This window comes from Oratosquilla oratoria, chromosome 19 (assembly GCF_046742065.1).
Source record: "Oratosquilla oratoria isolate Oo_2021 chromosome 19, ASM4674206v1, whole genome shotgun sequence".
Taxonomy (NCBI): domain Eukaryota; kingdom Metazoa; phylum Arthropoda; class Malacostraca; order Stomatopoda; family Squillidae; genus Oratosquilla; species Oratosquilla oratoria.
This window is the reverse complement of record NC_134795.1, coordinates 17,441,979-17,459,478: the sequence shown is the minus strand read 5'-3', so window position 1 is coordinate 17,459,478 and position 17,500 is coordinate 17,441,979. Positions and strand designations below refer to the sequence as shown.

Below are 17,500 nucleotides of genomic sequence, written 5' to 3'. Positions count from 1 at the left end.
GGTGGCCTGAATGTAGATGTGATAGTATGGTTTCTTGTATGTTGTGGGGTTGATTTCTCTGCCAAGCTACTGTCTGGGGAGTTAGGTAATCAGTCTTGTAGTGCTTGTATTGTGGTCTTTGTGTGGATGTGTTGCCTTGTGGTGGTAGGTAACATTGTAGGTGTGTGAATACTGTCTCCCTTTCTTTAGTTGAGTTTATGTTATGTTATGGGATGGATTTGTGGGACTGAGGGCTCTAGCATTAGAATCATGTGCATCAATTATCATGTTCTGTTTTGTAGGGAAGCTTTTGATGAAAGTGTTTAGTTGTGTGAAAAATAAGTCGAGGCAGAGTGGGAGTGAAAAAAGCCAGCAGATAGGGTTGGTCAAAGAATACTGGGATGATTTGGTCATATGAAAAGAATGAATGAAGGTAGAGTAGCAAAATAGTGTGGAAATCAGAAGTGGGTGGAGAACTTGGAGGAAATTGAGAATGAGGTGGATATATGAAATGAAAGGAGTCGTTTGGCACAAGAGGAATGTCTGCCAAGTGGGTAAAGGTAGAGGGCAAAACAAAGGTGTGAATGGAGGCAGATAGAAGAGCTTAAATGTGTGTGAGATATATTTAAGGACTATGGTCGAGCTTATGAGAAATGTGGCGAATGGGGTTGGAAAGTGAGCTGACAGAAATGATTAAAGGATGAAATGGTTTGGGCATATGGAAAGAACGAGAGAAGAAAGACTAGCAAAAAGAGTGTGGATGGAGGGAATTTTAGAGGAAGACCAAGAGTGAAGTGAATACACAGGGTGAAAAAGATGCTGAATGCAGGAAGAGTGTTGATGTGGGGAAAAAATGTAAAAAAAAATAGGAGTGAATGCTGAAATGGTTGTAAATGGATGAGGATGTGACATGGCTCAAAAGAACATTCTTTTGGTCTGCTTCATAATTTCTGAAGTGGATGAGGTGGAGAGAGGATTGCCAAGTAGTGAAACAGTTTGGGTAAACCACCTGTAACTGTTAAACACTCTAAAAGTGTTGCATCATGCTGCATTGCCTCTGATCTCACCATTGTGGCAGGGGATGGATGTCCCCTGGTCCATGAGGTGCTAAGATGCGAGACAGTGAATGGGTTTCTAGAAGTACGTAGTATGGGTGTATACTACAACTCTAACACCCCATTATAATGGTGAAAATACACTTTGTATATGTGATTTGGGTGAATCAGCCATCCATCTTATTAGTTAAGTAGTACAATATATAGAACTTTGTGTTGAAGGAGTGAAACTATTGAGAAGGTGAATTTGAGTTGTTCAAAAGTAACATGAATACAGATTTCATAACTTTTTTCTCTCCTATTTCAGATCTTGATGAAGCATTTTCGGACAATTCCAGTCGTTGAAAAGGATTGTTTGACGTACTTCATATATATGATCAAAGCAAACCGATCAAAATTTGACCAGAGAAACGGGTCCAGTATGGACATGTGAAAAGTCACTTTACAGTCTTCGAATAAATTTCTTTGTGATTGTTACGTTTGACTGTGTTGTTAGTACCAGTGCTCAAAAGTGACAAGACACAAATGATGGTGCCACTTCTCGAACACTTAATAGCGAGACCTGATTTATTAGGTCTCACACACAGTGCAAATGGGAAATCATATTCGTGCAATGTCTCTGGTGCCAACATCAGAATGGATTATTTTGTATGGCAGTAAGGTGTGACAGTACTGAAGAGCAAAACTGGATGACAAGTTAAGGATGTGTTAAAAGCTTTATCTGTCGGTGACAAAACAAGTTTTTAATTTAATTAAAGTGATGCCTTTGAAGATGTTAGACATGACTAGATTTCGTTTTAAGCCCAAGGCTGACGTTTTGACAAATTATTGACATTTTACCTTGAATTAATATTACCAAGCTTGTAAAATAAATTTTCGAGTATTTATTTAGAAAATTGTATTTATTATGCCAACCCGAAGTCCATATATTTAAATTATTTGTCTTGGAAAGTGAAATGAAAACTAAATTATTTGCAGGAATTTTCAGTATCTTCTGTTTTCTCCCTTTCTACCTCAATAGATATCCCCATCTTTCCCAATGCCCATTTTACCCCATCCATCCATCTCATTCTTGGTTGCTCCCCTCATGTTCACTCCCTCCACCTCTGCCCTCCACACCTCTTTTTCTAATCTTTCTTCACTCATTCTTTCCATGTGTCCAAACCATCTCAATACTCTTTCATCAACTCTATCTCCCAACTCCCTTTCCACCTCTGCTCTCCTTCTCACCTCCTCATTTCTCACTTTATCAAGCCTAGGTCCTACCAAACTTCTCAGGCATTTTATATCAAGCACATTTAAACTCCTCTCTTATGTTCCAGGTTTCTTTCTCATACAGTGCTGTCGGCACAATCACCCCCTCATACAGTCTCTTCTTAGCATTCTCAAATGTCTATTTCTCATTACAAAGGGTTTATTGTGCCCTCAACATTGCATGGGGTAAAACCATTAAATTTAAGGAAGGAGCCTCAATGTGCTTAATATGAAGTGTTTAAGAAGTATAGTTAGGGCTGCAAGGATGGATAGAAAGCAAAATTAGAAGGCAAGCAGAGTAGGGATGAAAAGAGCCTTTAGATAGATTTGATCAAAGAATACTGATGGTTTGGGTATATAGAAAGAATGAGTGAAGAAAGACTAGTGAAAAGGGTGCATAAGGCAAAGGTGAATAGGGTGAACATAAGGGGAAGATAAGAAATGTGATGAATGTATGCATGAGGTGAATGCCCTTGGTTATAATAGGAATGTATCAAATGGGGAAGATTACAAGGAGAAATACCTTAGGCCATATCTTTTCTATTACTCATGAGTGAGGGGGAAAGAATTACCATGTAGTGAAGCACTGTATTGTAAAATCAAATAGCCAAACCCTTCCACTGGGAGAGAACATTTGACAATCATATAAATTTCAGCCCACATATCAAAGACTTGACAGGTAAAATCAGCAAGAATACAAAGCTACAAAAATCCATCACTAGCACCGACTTTGGACAAGAGAATGAAACTAATAACCATCTACAAATAATGCATAAGAACCACCTTTGACTGTGCCTCTACAGCATAGCTCCCAACAATCAGGAAGTTGAACATGAATAATTTACAAACACTACAGAATGGAGCACTGAGAGTGATAATAGGATGCACTAAAACCACCCTTACTGGACATCAGCAAACAAACCAAAATCTTCCCAATAGAATACATACATACATATACCAAGGCTTTTTCCCCCTTACAAGGGAGGTAGCCAAAAAGGAAAAGGCATAAAATTATTCCCACCCATTCCATCCCTGAATACACTCCACACCCCTCCACCCTCCCTCTTATCTTAGCACATAAAAATGACTGGAACACAATTCCATACCAGAACTAAATACCACACACCTTTCACACTACATTTCACAAGCACCACCAACAGAATGCAACAAAGAAACTACACCAGCAGCATACTATTCACAACATCTATAACAATCACCTATGCCACACAGAAACATAATCATAACCAGATAACTAAACTAGCCCTTTTAGAAAGACTGCCAAACTCAATACTACGACAATAACCCCCAGACATAAGGCCTGCAGAGAAAACCCTCCTACACTTGACAAGCACCACACCAATATGTCTGGGCTCAGGACACCATCTAGCATTAAAACCATCCCCACACAGAATAGGCATGGCCACAGAATGAAATCACTCCAAATGCGACCACTATACAGAAGACACACAACACCTCATGCCACAAAGCCCCAAACTAACAATCCCCAGACAACAACCCAATATCTCTTACATAAGTGACTTGGTTTTGCTTAGGGGCTGTTACTGGTTTCTTGGAGAAACAGGTCTTCCACAACAGAGACCAGGGGCAGCAGATTGGTTGGTTAATTTTTCTGCTATTAATCTTCCATCAACTTGGATATGGTGGATGTTAGCGAGACTGGGCTGTAGGATGTACGTTTCCAGGTGGCTTGTTTAATTTTGACATGGGTATTATATTGGCTCTTTTCCACATAATTTGAATTTAATTGTACAACCAGGAGTTTTTTTTCATTTGCATTAGATATGATTGAGTTATCTGGTCCTTCAACATGGAATTTTTTCAATTTCTTTATTTCCCATTCTATATCCTTTTTGGTGAATGGAAGGGTGGTATCAATGTCTAGTTTTATTTTTCATGTTTCTTTTGTTATTTTCCTGGGGACCGTGGGTTTTCTGCAAGAGAGAATAAGGACAACAGATTGATTGATGGGTTATTTTCTTATTGTCTAAAGTAGCGTTTTTTTTTTTTTTTATGTATATATATTTTTTTTTTTTGGGGGGGGGGGGATCATAGGCCTGGGCAAGGCTCAATCTGCCAACCTCATTTTTGTTGATGGTGCATTGCTGTTTAGCTGTATTCTTGGGTTGCTTCAACTGTGAAGGGAAGAAGGATTTAATTTTTGAGTTTATATTGTTCTCCACTTTTTTTTTCTTGTTTGTTTTCTCATCTATTGTATATGTTTTTCTCATTGTTCTCTTTTCTTGTTGCTTATTAGTTTTGTGGTGTCTTACGCTGCTATAGGTTCTCTCTTTCTCTCTCTTTGAGGATGGGAGTCTCCTTTGTGTTGTTAGGGTTGTATTTTTGCTGTAGCCAATTGAAATGTTACTTTCCTTGCCTTCTTGATGGCCACTGTAATATCTATGGATGGGAACTGGTCTATGTTAAAAACATGTCTCAATTTTTCTCTATATCCTCTGTGTATTTTTGTCTTTTCTATTTTCTCAGGTTTATTAATTGTCTCTTGCATGCAGGTTGTATTTTTCCTTCTAGTTTTATGGTGACCGGGTTAGTGCGCTGTTACTTGCAGCAAAGGTCGAGGTGAGGGCGGTTTGAATCCTGACACCGGCGAAGTTGAACCAAGGGCATGGTTCATTAAATTCCACGCTACAAAGCCCTCTGTGAGGGCCACCATCCTAGCCTCCCAATAGGGGGGAGTGTGTGACGTTAAACCATATCATCATCATCATCATCATCATCATACATCTTTGTGTTTGTAGGGAGGGTGAGTAGTGGTTGTCTAGTGATATTGCTTGTTGGTTATGTTGACAGGATGGTTGCTGGAGCTTGAGAGAGGAGTAGAACTAAGAATGTAGGAGGAATGGGGATTGTTCAAGGAGGGAGTCACAAAGAATGTAAAAGTTGTGTGGAACAAGGAGGACAGGAGGAAATAGAAAGAAGGGTAGTGAGAGGTGGGACGAGGAAGCAAAGAAGGTTGTAGAAAAGAAGAAGCAAGCGAGCATTTGCAGATTGGATACAAAATAGGATGAGAATCATATGAGTGGTACAAAGAAAAGAGATAAGATAAAGCAGGCAAAGAGGAGAGCAGATGTGAAATGGGGTAATTGTATGACAGAAATCTTTTAAAATAATAAAAAGATGTTTTGGAAAGAAATTATGAGAGGAGGAGCAGGTGAAAGTAGAGAAAAGGTAGAAGGTGCAGATGGAGAGATGATAATGGAAGCGATGGCAGTAAAAGGAAAATGGGCAGAGTATTTTAGGAAGTTGCTAAATGTGAAGGAGGATAGGGCGAAAGGTAGTTGCAGTGAGAAGCCCTAAGAAAATGACAATGATGAGCGAGGAGAAATAAGGACAGATGAGGTAAAGGCAGTTGTTAAGATGATGAGAGTAGGTATAAGGCACATGGGCTGGATGAGTGTTATGCAGAATGTAAAAAAAAAAAAGGAGGTACAGTGATAGTGGACTGGCTGGTGAGGTTATTTAGTGTATGTTTAAGAAAAGGTCGAGTGCTGGAGGAGTGCCTGTATAGTTCCACTTTACAAGGGAAAAAGGGACAATTGTGACTAGTAATTTCAGAGGAATCAGTTTGTTAAGTGTATAGTTGGGAGGGCTTATAGGTGGGTTTTGATTGAGAGGAACAGAGGGAGTAATTGGTGAGGAACAGTGTGGGTTTAGGATAGGTAGGGGCTGCATGGATCAGATTTTTGTGGTAAGACAGGCATGTGAGGAAAAGGAAAGGATGCTTTTTGGGCCCTTATGTATTTGGAAAAGGCTTATGTCATGGTAGACAGGAAGGCATTGTAGGAGATACTGCAGATATATGGATAGGGGGAAAGTTTTTAGGAGCAGCCAAGAGTTTTCAAGAGAGTAGTAGAGCTTGTGTTAGAATCAAAAATGGAAAGAGTGAGTGGTTTGAGGTAAAGGTGGGACTTTGCCAGGGATGTGTTATGTCGCTCTGGGTGTTCAATTTATACATGGATGGGGTGGTGCGAGAGGTAAATGCAAGGGTAATAGGTCAGGGATTAGAGATGGTTAAAGAAAATGGAGAAAAGTTGGAGATAAGCCAGTTGTTGTTTGCTGACAACACTGTGCTTGTAGCAGGATCAGAGGAACAATTGAGGAAGTTAGTTACAGAGTTTGGGAAGATATGCTGAAGAAGGAAGATAAAGATAAATGTGGGTAAAAGTAAGGTGATGAGATGTACAAAGCAGACTGGAAGTGAGTATTAAGGGAGAGAGGCTGGAGGAGGACAGTTTTAGATACTTGGGTGCAAATGTGGCAGGAGAGGGAGGAGTGGAGGAAGAGGTAGAATGTAGATTGAGAGAAACAAGTAAATGCCTTGGGGGATTAAAAAGTGTAATGAGAAATAGACATTTGGGAATGGATGCTAAGAGGAGATTGTATGGAGTGATTGTGCTAACAGCACTATATGGGGCAGAAACCTGGAACAAAAGAGAGGAGGAGTTTGAATGTATTTACCTAGTCATATCTTATGGGAAGGGGAGCTATGCTTGTGGTGTCCTGTCTTTGTAACACGCAGTGTCTAGTTTGCTCTGAAATTTGTGTATATTTCTTGTACACACTATTGTTTTATCTAGTTTGTTCCAGATAAGCACCACTGTGTGATTTTTTTTTTTTTTTTTTAGGTCTCTTCTATAACTATCCTTAATGAGTTTCATTTCATGTTTCCATGTATTTCACTTATCCCAATTTAGTAAGTCTTCTCTATCAAGGACTTCTGTGCCTTTCCTGATTCTGTAAATGGTCAGCAGATTGCATCTTTCTCTTCTTTGTTCCAAAGTCGGTAATTTCAATTCAGCCAGCCTCTCCTCATATGACAGGTTTGAAAGTGTTGGGGCCATTTTCGTGGCTGCTCTCTGGATTCATTCAAATTTCTTAATATTCATTTTGATACTGGGTGACCATATTGTCAATCCATACTCTAGTCTAGGCCTTATTGTTGTGACTAGTATTTTTTAAACCATTTCTTCATCTAAATAGGTAAAAGCCACCTTCATTGATCTTAGCAAGTTGTAAGGTTCTCTGATAATTTCGTCTCTGTTTATCAGGGGGCATGTCATTTGAGATAATTACTCCCAGGTCTTTTTCAGATCCCACTTTCTTTACTTTGTTCCAATTCTATAGTTCTAATCCAAATTGTCTCGGGTTTATTATACTGTTTTCTTCCAGGTGTTTTATCCATCTATTCTTGATGAAAATAAAAATCCACAAATTTAAGCTAGTGTTTGTGAGGGAGACCGGTCTATAATTTGTTGGTTCTTCTTTGTTTCCTTCTTTATATATTGGTACAATATTGGCATTTTTCCAGTTCTTTGGTATTTTTTCCTTCTTTTAGTGAGCAACTTAATATGTTGTACATTTTGTCCATTAATTTTTCTTTACATTCCTTTAGTATCCAATTTGCAGTTCCGTCTGGGACGTGTGATTTCATGACATGAGGGGGGGAGTGATTGCCCTTTAATTCCTTGGCCCCAATGCTGTACTTTTTCTCTAGTGAAAACCGGCTTGAAGTGGTGATTGTTCATGATTTCAGCTATTTCTAAATCTTCTGTATATTCTATATTTCCATGGCGTAGTTTCACCATTTTCTAATTATCTTTAATTTTACCATTCGCATGTCTATAGAATAGTTTGAGTTGATCTACATTTTCCTATATCTTTTTCGTAATTTCTTTTCCCTCTCTGCGTACTTTTACATATTCATTTCTATGGATGATATATGTTTACCATTTTCCAGTTGTTGTTGTTTTTCCACCTTTTCTATCTTTCGCTTCGCTATATCTTCTGTTGAACCAGCACTTAATGTACACTTTTTTCCTGTTTCTGTCTTGGTACGTATTTGTCCACTCTTTCGTAATAAATTTCCATCAAAATAATTAATTTCTCTTCGACTTTTGTTTCTTCGTTGTAGAATTTTTCTCAAATTGCATTTTGAAAGAATTTAAGTTCTCTAAAGACTGTTGTACATCGCCCTATCCAGATCACATTCGTACGAAATCATGATATCATCGACGCTTCCCGTCACTAACTTTTCAAAACTGTTTCCAGTACGGACATCGGAATTAATAACATTAAGTTTATTACAGAAATATTTGACTGCGTACCTCAGACTTAGGGTGGCCAGACGTCCTCCTTCAGGGAGGACAGTTCTCCATCCGGCGCAACCTCACGCCTACGAGCATTTGTCCTCCATTCTTGGGGTGTGACAAAAATAAATGAATAAACAAATAAATAGATAAAAAATGAATAAAGAATATATAGATAAATAAATGAATAGATAAATAAATAATGTTAGTTATACAATAATGGCGTACAATTAAATTATGTGGGAGTACCTAGGCCAAGGTCAATGTCGGAATTCGGCAGCCGAACTAGACAGGAACTGCACAGGACCAACGTTGTGACGTGTGATTGCATGATTCAAATCTCATACATTGGGCTGCAGTCCTGAGGTGGTCACGGTGCAGTGTGGTTTGGCAATTAATTTATGAGGTAGGAGTCTCAAAATGCCGAAAATAAAGAGTTTGTTTAACTCTGACTGGGCGAAAGAGTTTGGATTCATTGCTAAAAGCAGAAAGGACGAGTTTCATGCTTTTTGTACACTGTGTCGTTGTGATGTGGAGATAGGAGGTAAGGGGAAGAGTGCAGTTGAACGACATGCAGCCACAGACAAACATAGACTTAACACCCGCAGTGCTGGCACCTCGTCACTGCTATCATTTGTTTCCTCAGCTCGATCATCTTAGGATGACAAAATTACCGCTGCAAAACTTTAGGAACATTGACTGTGCAGTGAAAGTTGACAGAGAGGTATATAGTGACTCCTCGGTAGCGAAAGGTGTAACATGTGGAAGAACCAAAGCAAAAGTTCAGTGTGAAAATATTCTAGCACCATATTCTGTACAGAAGCACGTGGAATATGTAAAAGAACATGACTTGCACTTTTCGATGGCAACTGATGCTTCAAACAAAGATGCAACAAAATGTTTCCCAATTCTTTTGAGAAACTGATTTTTGAGGAGGGAGTGCAACATGTGTTACTTGACTTTTACACTGATAATGATGTAAGAAGCTATCACAAATCAGTTGTTGTCTAAGAAGTGTCGAGTCTGGATCTGCATAAAGTGTCGGCATACACAGCTGACAATGCAACTGTAAATTATGGAAAATGTAACAGTGTTTATCAGAAACTGAAACTGGACCAAAACAACATTATTGCTGCTAACTGTTTGGCTCGTGTTTTGCACAATGCAACAAAATTTGCTGCTGGAAAACTGGACATTGATGTTGAAAACTATTGTGCTCAAGGTGTACAACCATTTCAGCATCTCAGCAAGCAGAACACAACAGTTGATGGAGTTTGCGAATTTGTGGAGTCTGATGAATGCAATCTATTGCGACATGTTGTAACTAGATGGCTATCTCTTTTGCCATCAATTGACAGAATACAGAAGTACTGGAAAGCCCTAAAAAGTTATTTTCAGAGCTTAGGAGAAGAGGAATGTTCCAAGGTTCTGTGGAAGTGCTTCGGAGATGAAAGAAATGACTGAAGTGTCAGAGATCTATTTCTTCTTCCTCAGTCACTCTCTTAAATTGGTCTCAGACACTATCGAAGCACTAGAAGCCAAATCATTCTGGTTAATTTCAGTATATAAGCTAATGACTGACCTGAAACACAAGCTCGACAGAAGAATGAAGTATTTGTTTTTTTGGGTATTTAGTAAACACCAAGCTTTGCCAGCTTACTCCAGACGTGGCTAAGAAATGTAAAACGGACTTCACTGTTTTCTATGAAAGGGCCAGAAAGTACTTAGGTCACAGATATGACTTCTCTGAAAACATTTTCACAATAAAGTATCAAAATTGGGCCTGACAACTGATGTATCTTTTAGAGAATTCAGTGATGTAGTCGAGACTAACCTTCCAGATATTATCATATTAATATGGGTGATTTGTATGAAGGGTATGGGATTGTGGACGCAATTATTAATACTCCTGAAATGGTAGATTGCCACAGTGATGAACGCTATCTCAAACTGTTCAGTAAATATAAATCTGATTTTCCATTCACAAACCTGAAGAAAGTGAGTGCCTATATATTCTCCATTCCATGCAGTAATGCTCATTAGGAGCGAGTTTTTTCAATGACATCAGCTTGGAGGAACGAGAGAAACCGTTTGGAAGTGGCACGGTCAAGGCAGAGCTTCAAATCTGTATCAACTTCTCAGAAGAATGCACAGCTATGTACAAAATACTTGTGGCCAACAAGAAACTATTGGAGATGGCCAGCAGAGGGCAGAAATACAAAAAGAAAAAAACCTCCAGGCAAGCAAGGTGAGGATACAAATAGGATTTGTTTGTGTTGTAACTTAAGAAATACAGGTATTTGTTTTTTGTCGGTTTCATTAGAAGTGAAAAATATTATTCACTTTCAGTTATATATATATATATATATATATATATATATATATATATATATATTACTGTTTATTATAATAATCAATATGCAGTGTCCTCCTTTTTGGAAATTTGGAAATAGCCACCCTAGTTCCTCTAGCTACTGTGGCAGATCTCATTTTGAAAAGAAAAAAAAAAAACAGTTGAATATTCTAGGAAACACGTAAAATAACCGCTTTTGGTTTTGGCTTCCAAATGCTTGAAACGTTTATAAAATATTGATATAGAGTCATTATGACTGAAAGAATGATAAGATCAAGATTTCTCTAATGCAATCGTGTAGCCAAGGGCAGAAGAAATAATCTCTACGGTGTTGCATCTTCAACTTATGTCTATGCATTTTATTTTATTTTTGTATTCTTATTTTCATTATCTATTCATTTTTCTTTTCGTTTTATTTATCTACTATTATTATATTTTTAATACGTAACCACCTTGCATCAGTACGGAACAGTTCACACATGAAATCAGGAGTGGTATCCAAGTGATGCCGCAGTTAGAAGTGGCAGTGCGCCGGTGCCCAGATCAGAAAGGAAGGGCAATCCATGATCGTAGGTGGCGCCATGACCCATGTTAAGGGTGTACCAGAAAACTGAAAACTGCCTCGGAAGGGGAGGCGGTGAGGATTGAGTACAGCGGACTGTGTACTCTTCACGCCAAAGCTTTGTGTTAAAGTTTGCAAACCACTATATTCAATTTATCCCAACATTGAACTACTTTTGTGATTTGATTATCTGGGTATTCAGAATCATAGAATGGCACAGTTATCGGCGATTTTTTTAGTGTTGATGCTGACATACTACGTATCTGGACTAAGAAGAAATTAAAGTAATTCATTAAACATATGATCATTATATATCAGCTCACAACGCTACCTAGTTGACGTATTATTCCCACCAGCAGAAACAAAGAACAGGTAGTTATTACGCAACGGAGCGCCAGGTGTATCATTATTTCGTGTGGAAACATATGTATTATTTGTATTTAAATAATCTATATATTTAAATAATTAGTATTTCGTCAGAAATAGCCAGCGCTCCTACTCTGGGGCAATATCGCACGAAAGTACGTATATACAGATGTCAAGGAAGAACTGAGGAACAGTAATAGTTAAATTATCAGCATTCATTTTTGAGTGTATACTAGTTTCCAGTCATGTGCAAAAAAAAAGTTGAATGACTTGGTAGGTAGGAATGCTACAAGTCGTTAAAAAAATGGCTGCTTAAAACAGTCAATACCCCATACGTGTGAAGTTGACCGTTATAATTTTTATGAAATGTAAAAGATCGTTTATTTTCATGAAAAAGATGGTATTGGAATCCAACTTTTTTAAGTTCTGCATGTTACCTTAAAATTGGCACAACAATTGTTTACGGGATTACCAAATGTTACTGCGAGAGTGGTAGGGAGAGTGATGGAGTGGGGGCTAGGTTTGGCAACGGGTTCAGATCATACCCTCGCTATCATTTCACTAGATCCCATTGCCTCGACATCTCACATAAAATTCGAGTCATATTAGCGCCATTTGAAACGACATTAGTTATTAAACGAAAAACACTGCAAGACTGTATTTAGTATATCATATTTTTCACTACGATTGGATCAATTTGCCAAAGTAAGTTATTGTACTAATTGTGATGAACAAGTTGTTAGTGACTGAAAGGCTTAGTTGTTAATATGAAATATGTACTTGGCGGTTATACCTGAATTGTGGCGAATGAGTGTTTGTGAAAAAATATACGTTTTGTTTTAAGCTATTATATTAAAGTGATGAAAACAGATGACTTATATATTCAAGAATTTTTCAACGTTTCACTGAATTTTTTTTTTGAAGATGATTACACATCAATTATAATTGAATGGTGCATACGTCAGTGGTGCTTAAATAACAGTATTAAAATATTCTTAGTTAACAGCCTTAATTATGTCTGGTCAGTGAACCACTTTTTTAATCAGTTGTGTTGCAGGAGGAAAGGCGATTTCGAATATTGAAGCTTATGCTAAAACGCATTTAGGAACATGAAACGAGTCACCTAGTAACAGAAAGGTTAACGGAAGAAATAATACTCTTACATATTTTAACAAGACAAAATGTTCTAATGAACGTCGCGTCTGACAATTTTTCTTTGTTACCATGCGTCTGAGGAAATACAATTTTTATGGCAATAGTTCCACCCAGTGGCGTGCAGAGGGGGGGGGGGTGCGAAGGGGTGGTGGGCCCGGGCATCAAAATTGGGAAGGGCATCCAAACAGATCATTTGGGGAAAAAGAACTTGATCAATCTAGTTTATTTATATTTAAATCAAATTAAGTGTTTATCACACGTTTCACCTGTGTTCATATGCAAAATATCTTCCTCATAATATATGTCAGTACTAGGCCTTATACTTGAATTTTTGGGGCATACAATCAAGGAGTTAGCCCCGGTCATCAACAGACTTAGCACGCCACTGGCTCCACCAGTTGGCTGGAGCTGTTGCATTAAAACGAGTTTAAATTTTCAGTTCTGTTGTTTTGAGCCTGAATTTTGTGCAGTCGAATTAAACATCAAAATTACTTCCATACCATTGGCTTCGTCACATGATGGGGATAAAGGAAGGGAATAAATCTTGCGAACAACATGTAATTAAACTAAACAACGCTCTAATTTACATAAACTTTTGTTCTCTTGCAGAGACGATATGACGTCATGGGGAAGCGCGTTAGTTGCCACTTAAGATGCATTTCGGTGCTAAGAAAGATCGAATATAAAGATTGTTACCTAGATTTTCACCAAGGAGAAAAGCTGCAGCACTAGTGGCAGGCAACGTTTATCGAGCCCTCCAACAAATATCTGGGAGGAAACTTTGGAATGTTTTCTTGTCTTATTGGTGTGATATCGTTTCTACAGTACCTGTTGGAAGTTCTAGGGGAGGGGAGCAATCGCCCGTTGTTAGCTCTTCATGCTTGAAAACGCGTAAGAAATGGTGCATCTCCTGAAGGAGGTGAGAGTAACGTTAACGGATTTTGAAAATAGGCAGCTTTGCCGTCCATCTTGCAGAACCATCAATGTAGATAACGTTCATTGGTTCCGAGCAAATCAACTTTTGAAACTCATCATGACGTCATGTCGCTATTTTTTTTTTTTTTTTCAAAAGTATAACGACAATTATTATCATTTAGAATATTTCAGTGTGGACACAGACACGACTAATGAAACCTTACTGCTGCGCAATACAATACGCCTACATTATATATATATATATATATATATATATATATATATATATATATATATATATATATACACACACACACACACACACACACGTTGGTACAGTACATCTAGCTGGCGTGTCACCTGGCAGATATCCGGCAGGTGTGTTTGTGTATCCGATGACATCATCCCTCTATTGTACATTGAATGCTACCTCTCTCGTAAAGGTATTTCATTACCAACTTTTTCGTGTTGTGCACAATATCTATTGATATCAGTGATTTTTTTTTCTTTTTTTTTCAATAAATACCTTGGACTGTGAAAGGAATGGTACATAACAAAGGCATTTGCATATTGTAGACCTGAGGACGGTTGGATGAGACTGTACGGGAATACGATTTCATATCGATATGATAATAGGGTCCATTCGTTATGTACATATCAATCTCATATGCTACTACCAGTTATGTACACATGAAATTTACACATTCATCGTGAGATGTGTGTATTTTGGCTACCTACCTAGCTCCCATATCCAACTGTGGAATAACTTATGAATTTATCTGATTCTATATTAATTTCTAAATTATTCCAAGATTCAGTGCACTTGTATAAATACCTGTGTTAATTGACATCTTTCAATTATTTTTCAACTTGTTCCAATGAATGCCTCTCATCCCAGACCGTGAAACAAGCTTTATAAATTCTCTGATGTCCTGAACACTACTATAAAGTCCCCTCTTGCTTTTTTCTTTTCCAATGATGGTAACTCCAATTATCTTAATCTCCCTATCCTTCTTCTCCCCCTCTTAGCTCCCGTGTCCTACTCTCCAATTGATCATATCTAGCCTCAAATTCACGTGTGCTCATAGCCATCATTATATATGAATTTCTCTGCCTTATGCATGCACGTCTGTGTGTGTGTGTGCGCGCGCGCGTATGCAGGATTCCCAGTATGGATACCAAATTATCATTTGGGTATTTCTTTATGATGCTGGTACGTTTTTACGACACTGAGCAAAAGGATACAAAATTAATTGAAGAGGACAAAAGTGGGCTCAGGTATGAGAAAAATTAAATCATACAAGTAATAATTTATATTCAATAATTAACGTCCATGTAAAATGTATTATGAATAGAATATCAGGATAGTCTTTGGATATTTTTAAGAACTAGTTGGATACATTCATTTTATCTTTATTTTATTATTATTATTAATTACATTTGGGGTACTTGTTTGACACACACACACACACACAACTAGGTAAACACACACACACACATATATACATATATATGTATATGTATATAGTTTACTTGGAACACTGCGTGCGCGTGTGATCTTTGTGTGTGTTCGTGTATGTGTGTGTGTGTACACACAAGTATTCCTACAATTGTGCGCGTCCATGTGTATGATTGTATATACGCGTTGACTAATTTTGTCACTAAGCCATGTTTGACGGTATGAAATTTGTCCTCGTTTATTGAAATTTAAAAAAATCGACATTATGTCAGATTTCGCCGACGTGACGTCACTAAGCCCCTCCTACCTGCGCGAGGACAGGCTGTGTCGGTAGATATTGAAACATCACTCACTTCGGGATCAGTAGCCGAGGTTGCGTAGAGAAAGAATGAGTGTCGCACTCCAACCGGCCCGGAATCGGATTACTCCATAGTATTGGGTTACGATAATTAAAATCTGGTCTCTAATATATGTAATAGAAATGAGTTATTAGGATGCATGACCTGTGGAACCTAATAGAGAATGAGATCTGTCAAAAAGACGTTTGTAGTACAACGCAAGAAATAAGTCGATAATTAGATCAGTAACGCTTTGGCCGTAAATGTAGGCCAGACTACACACCTTGTCTATTTCTGTCAGAACATCAGGAAATGACTCTTTAGAATTGTTATAAATACAAATAAGTCACCCAAATCACCTCACATTCGATATTTCGCTAAACTTAACTTAGATTAGTTAAACTTTTGGTTCATATGAGAAACTGACAACCGCAATCCGACAAAATGAGAATTAATATATATATATTTACCTTTTGAAACTGCGCCCACGAGCAAGGATTTCCAACTTACAAATTGTATTGTAGCTAACGCCTGAAAATTCTACTCATTTCATATACAAAAGGAATTCAGACTTATTTTTACCAACTACTCCATGTTCATACGCGCGTGTACTGTATGTAATGTAAATTATTACCACCACGTATTTGTGTGTTCGTGCGCGCGTGTATAAAATGTGTAAGATTACCATTTACAAAATTGTGGAGGTGTGCGCGCGCTTCAAAGCGACTCCTGAATGCAACAACGGAGCAGCAAAATTCGCATGGGAATATCGTGCCCAAGTTGCACGCATAAAATCGGGCGCAAGTCGTCATATATCTCAAAATTGTTGTGTTTTCAAACCCAAACATTCGAAAGCTTCGATTAGTTTCAACACACACACACATATATATGTGTGTATATATATATATATATATATATATATATATATATATATATATATATATATATATATATATATCAGACAATCTCCTTGACAGAAGCGCATGGGATTCGAACCCGCTGCATCTGGAAGTAAACTTCCAAGACAATCGCCTTAGACCGTATTTTATGCATCTCACCTTGCTCTTCTTGGTGACAAATTTAGTTTGTGGTTATGTACGATAATGTAACCGTCTGATGCTGAAAACAATATATGCCTTCATAAATGTATGTGATTCACCTTGGTCTTTGGATCACGTGTTGGACTCGTGATAGACAGCTATTTCCCTCCCGGAAGAGAGTTGCGTGTGTACGTGGTCAAAGCGTTTGGATTCCTACGATGAAGTAATGGTACAATATGTCGTACTAAGCGGGAAAGCTGATTTACAATTACAAAATGAACATAAAACAGTGTATAGATCAGGCATACGACGATATTATATGGACCATTGAAAAATTATCCTAACTTTTATCAGAATAAGTAAATACATATATTTTGTTTTTCGTTGCACGGGCCTTTCACAATGTTCATGTATTACTAATACTGGACAACTTATCCATTACTATCTACAGCATATATCTATTTCGGTTACTGTCCGGTGATTCTTTGTAGGATGCAGGGATCGCAAACATTTTGATTGTTTCTTTTACTGTCATTCATGGCTTCCGTATTCGTTCTGTTTGGTATAATTAATTTTGTCCGGCGAATGGAAGCCATTCGGGCGCAGTGAAAGGTGTAAAATACTTTAAGGTCCAACATTTGAGCAATCGCCAAGCGTCAGCAACATCAGCCTCGAGAGTGAGTGCATAACGTCCCGTGGTGGATGAGAGGGGATAGGGTATACTAAGATAACGAGAGGAAGGGAAGAAATATATATTCTTTTATTATCTAATATAATCTATCTAGAACATATGGAAATTAAAAAAATAGTTTACATTTTCAGTTCCGATGAGATCCAACATTTCCACATCGGTTGTCAACGGGCACGCATATCGCACGCGGGAACGCCAAAAATACTGA

General features: G+C 37.9%; 2 protein-coding genes across 2 annotated transcripts in view; both read left to right on the top strand.

Moving 5' to 3' along the window:
• Sap30 (SIN3-associated polypeptide 30) overlaps positions 1 to 1,923 on the top strand; it is a 13,836-nt gene extending 11,913 nt beyond the window's left edge. Inside the window, exon 6 of the mRNA XM_076202675.1 lies at positions 1,342 to 1,923. Within this exon, the coding sequence (XP_076058790.1) occupies positions 1,342 to 1,467 (126 nt within the window). The 3' untranslated portion in view covers positions 1,468 to 1,923. The remainder of the gene's footprint in view (positions 1 to 1,341) is intronic.
• Positions 1,924 to 12,250: 10,327 nt separating this feature from the next.
• Positions 12,251 to 17,500, top strand: part of LOC143035750 (uncharacterized) — a 21,790-nt gene continuing 16,540 nt past the window's right edge. The window contains exon 1 of the mRNA XM_076202673.1: positions 12,251 to 12,399. The gene's annotated coding sequence lies outside the window, so the exon portion shown is untranslated. The remainder of the gene's footprint in view (positions 12,400 to 17,500) is intronic.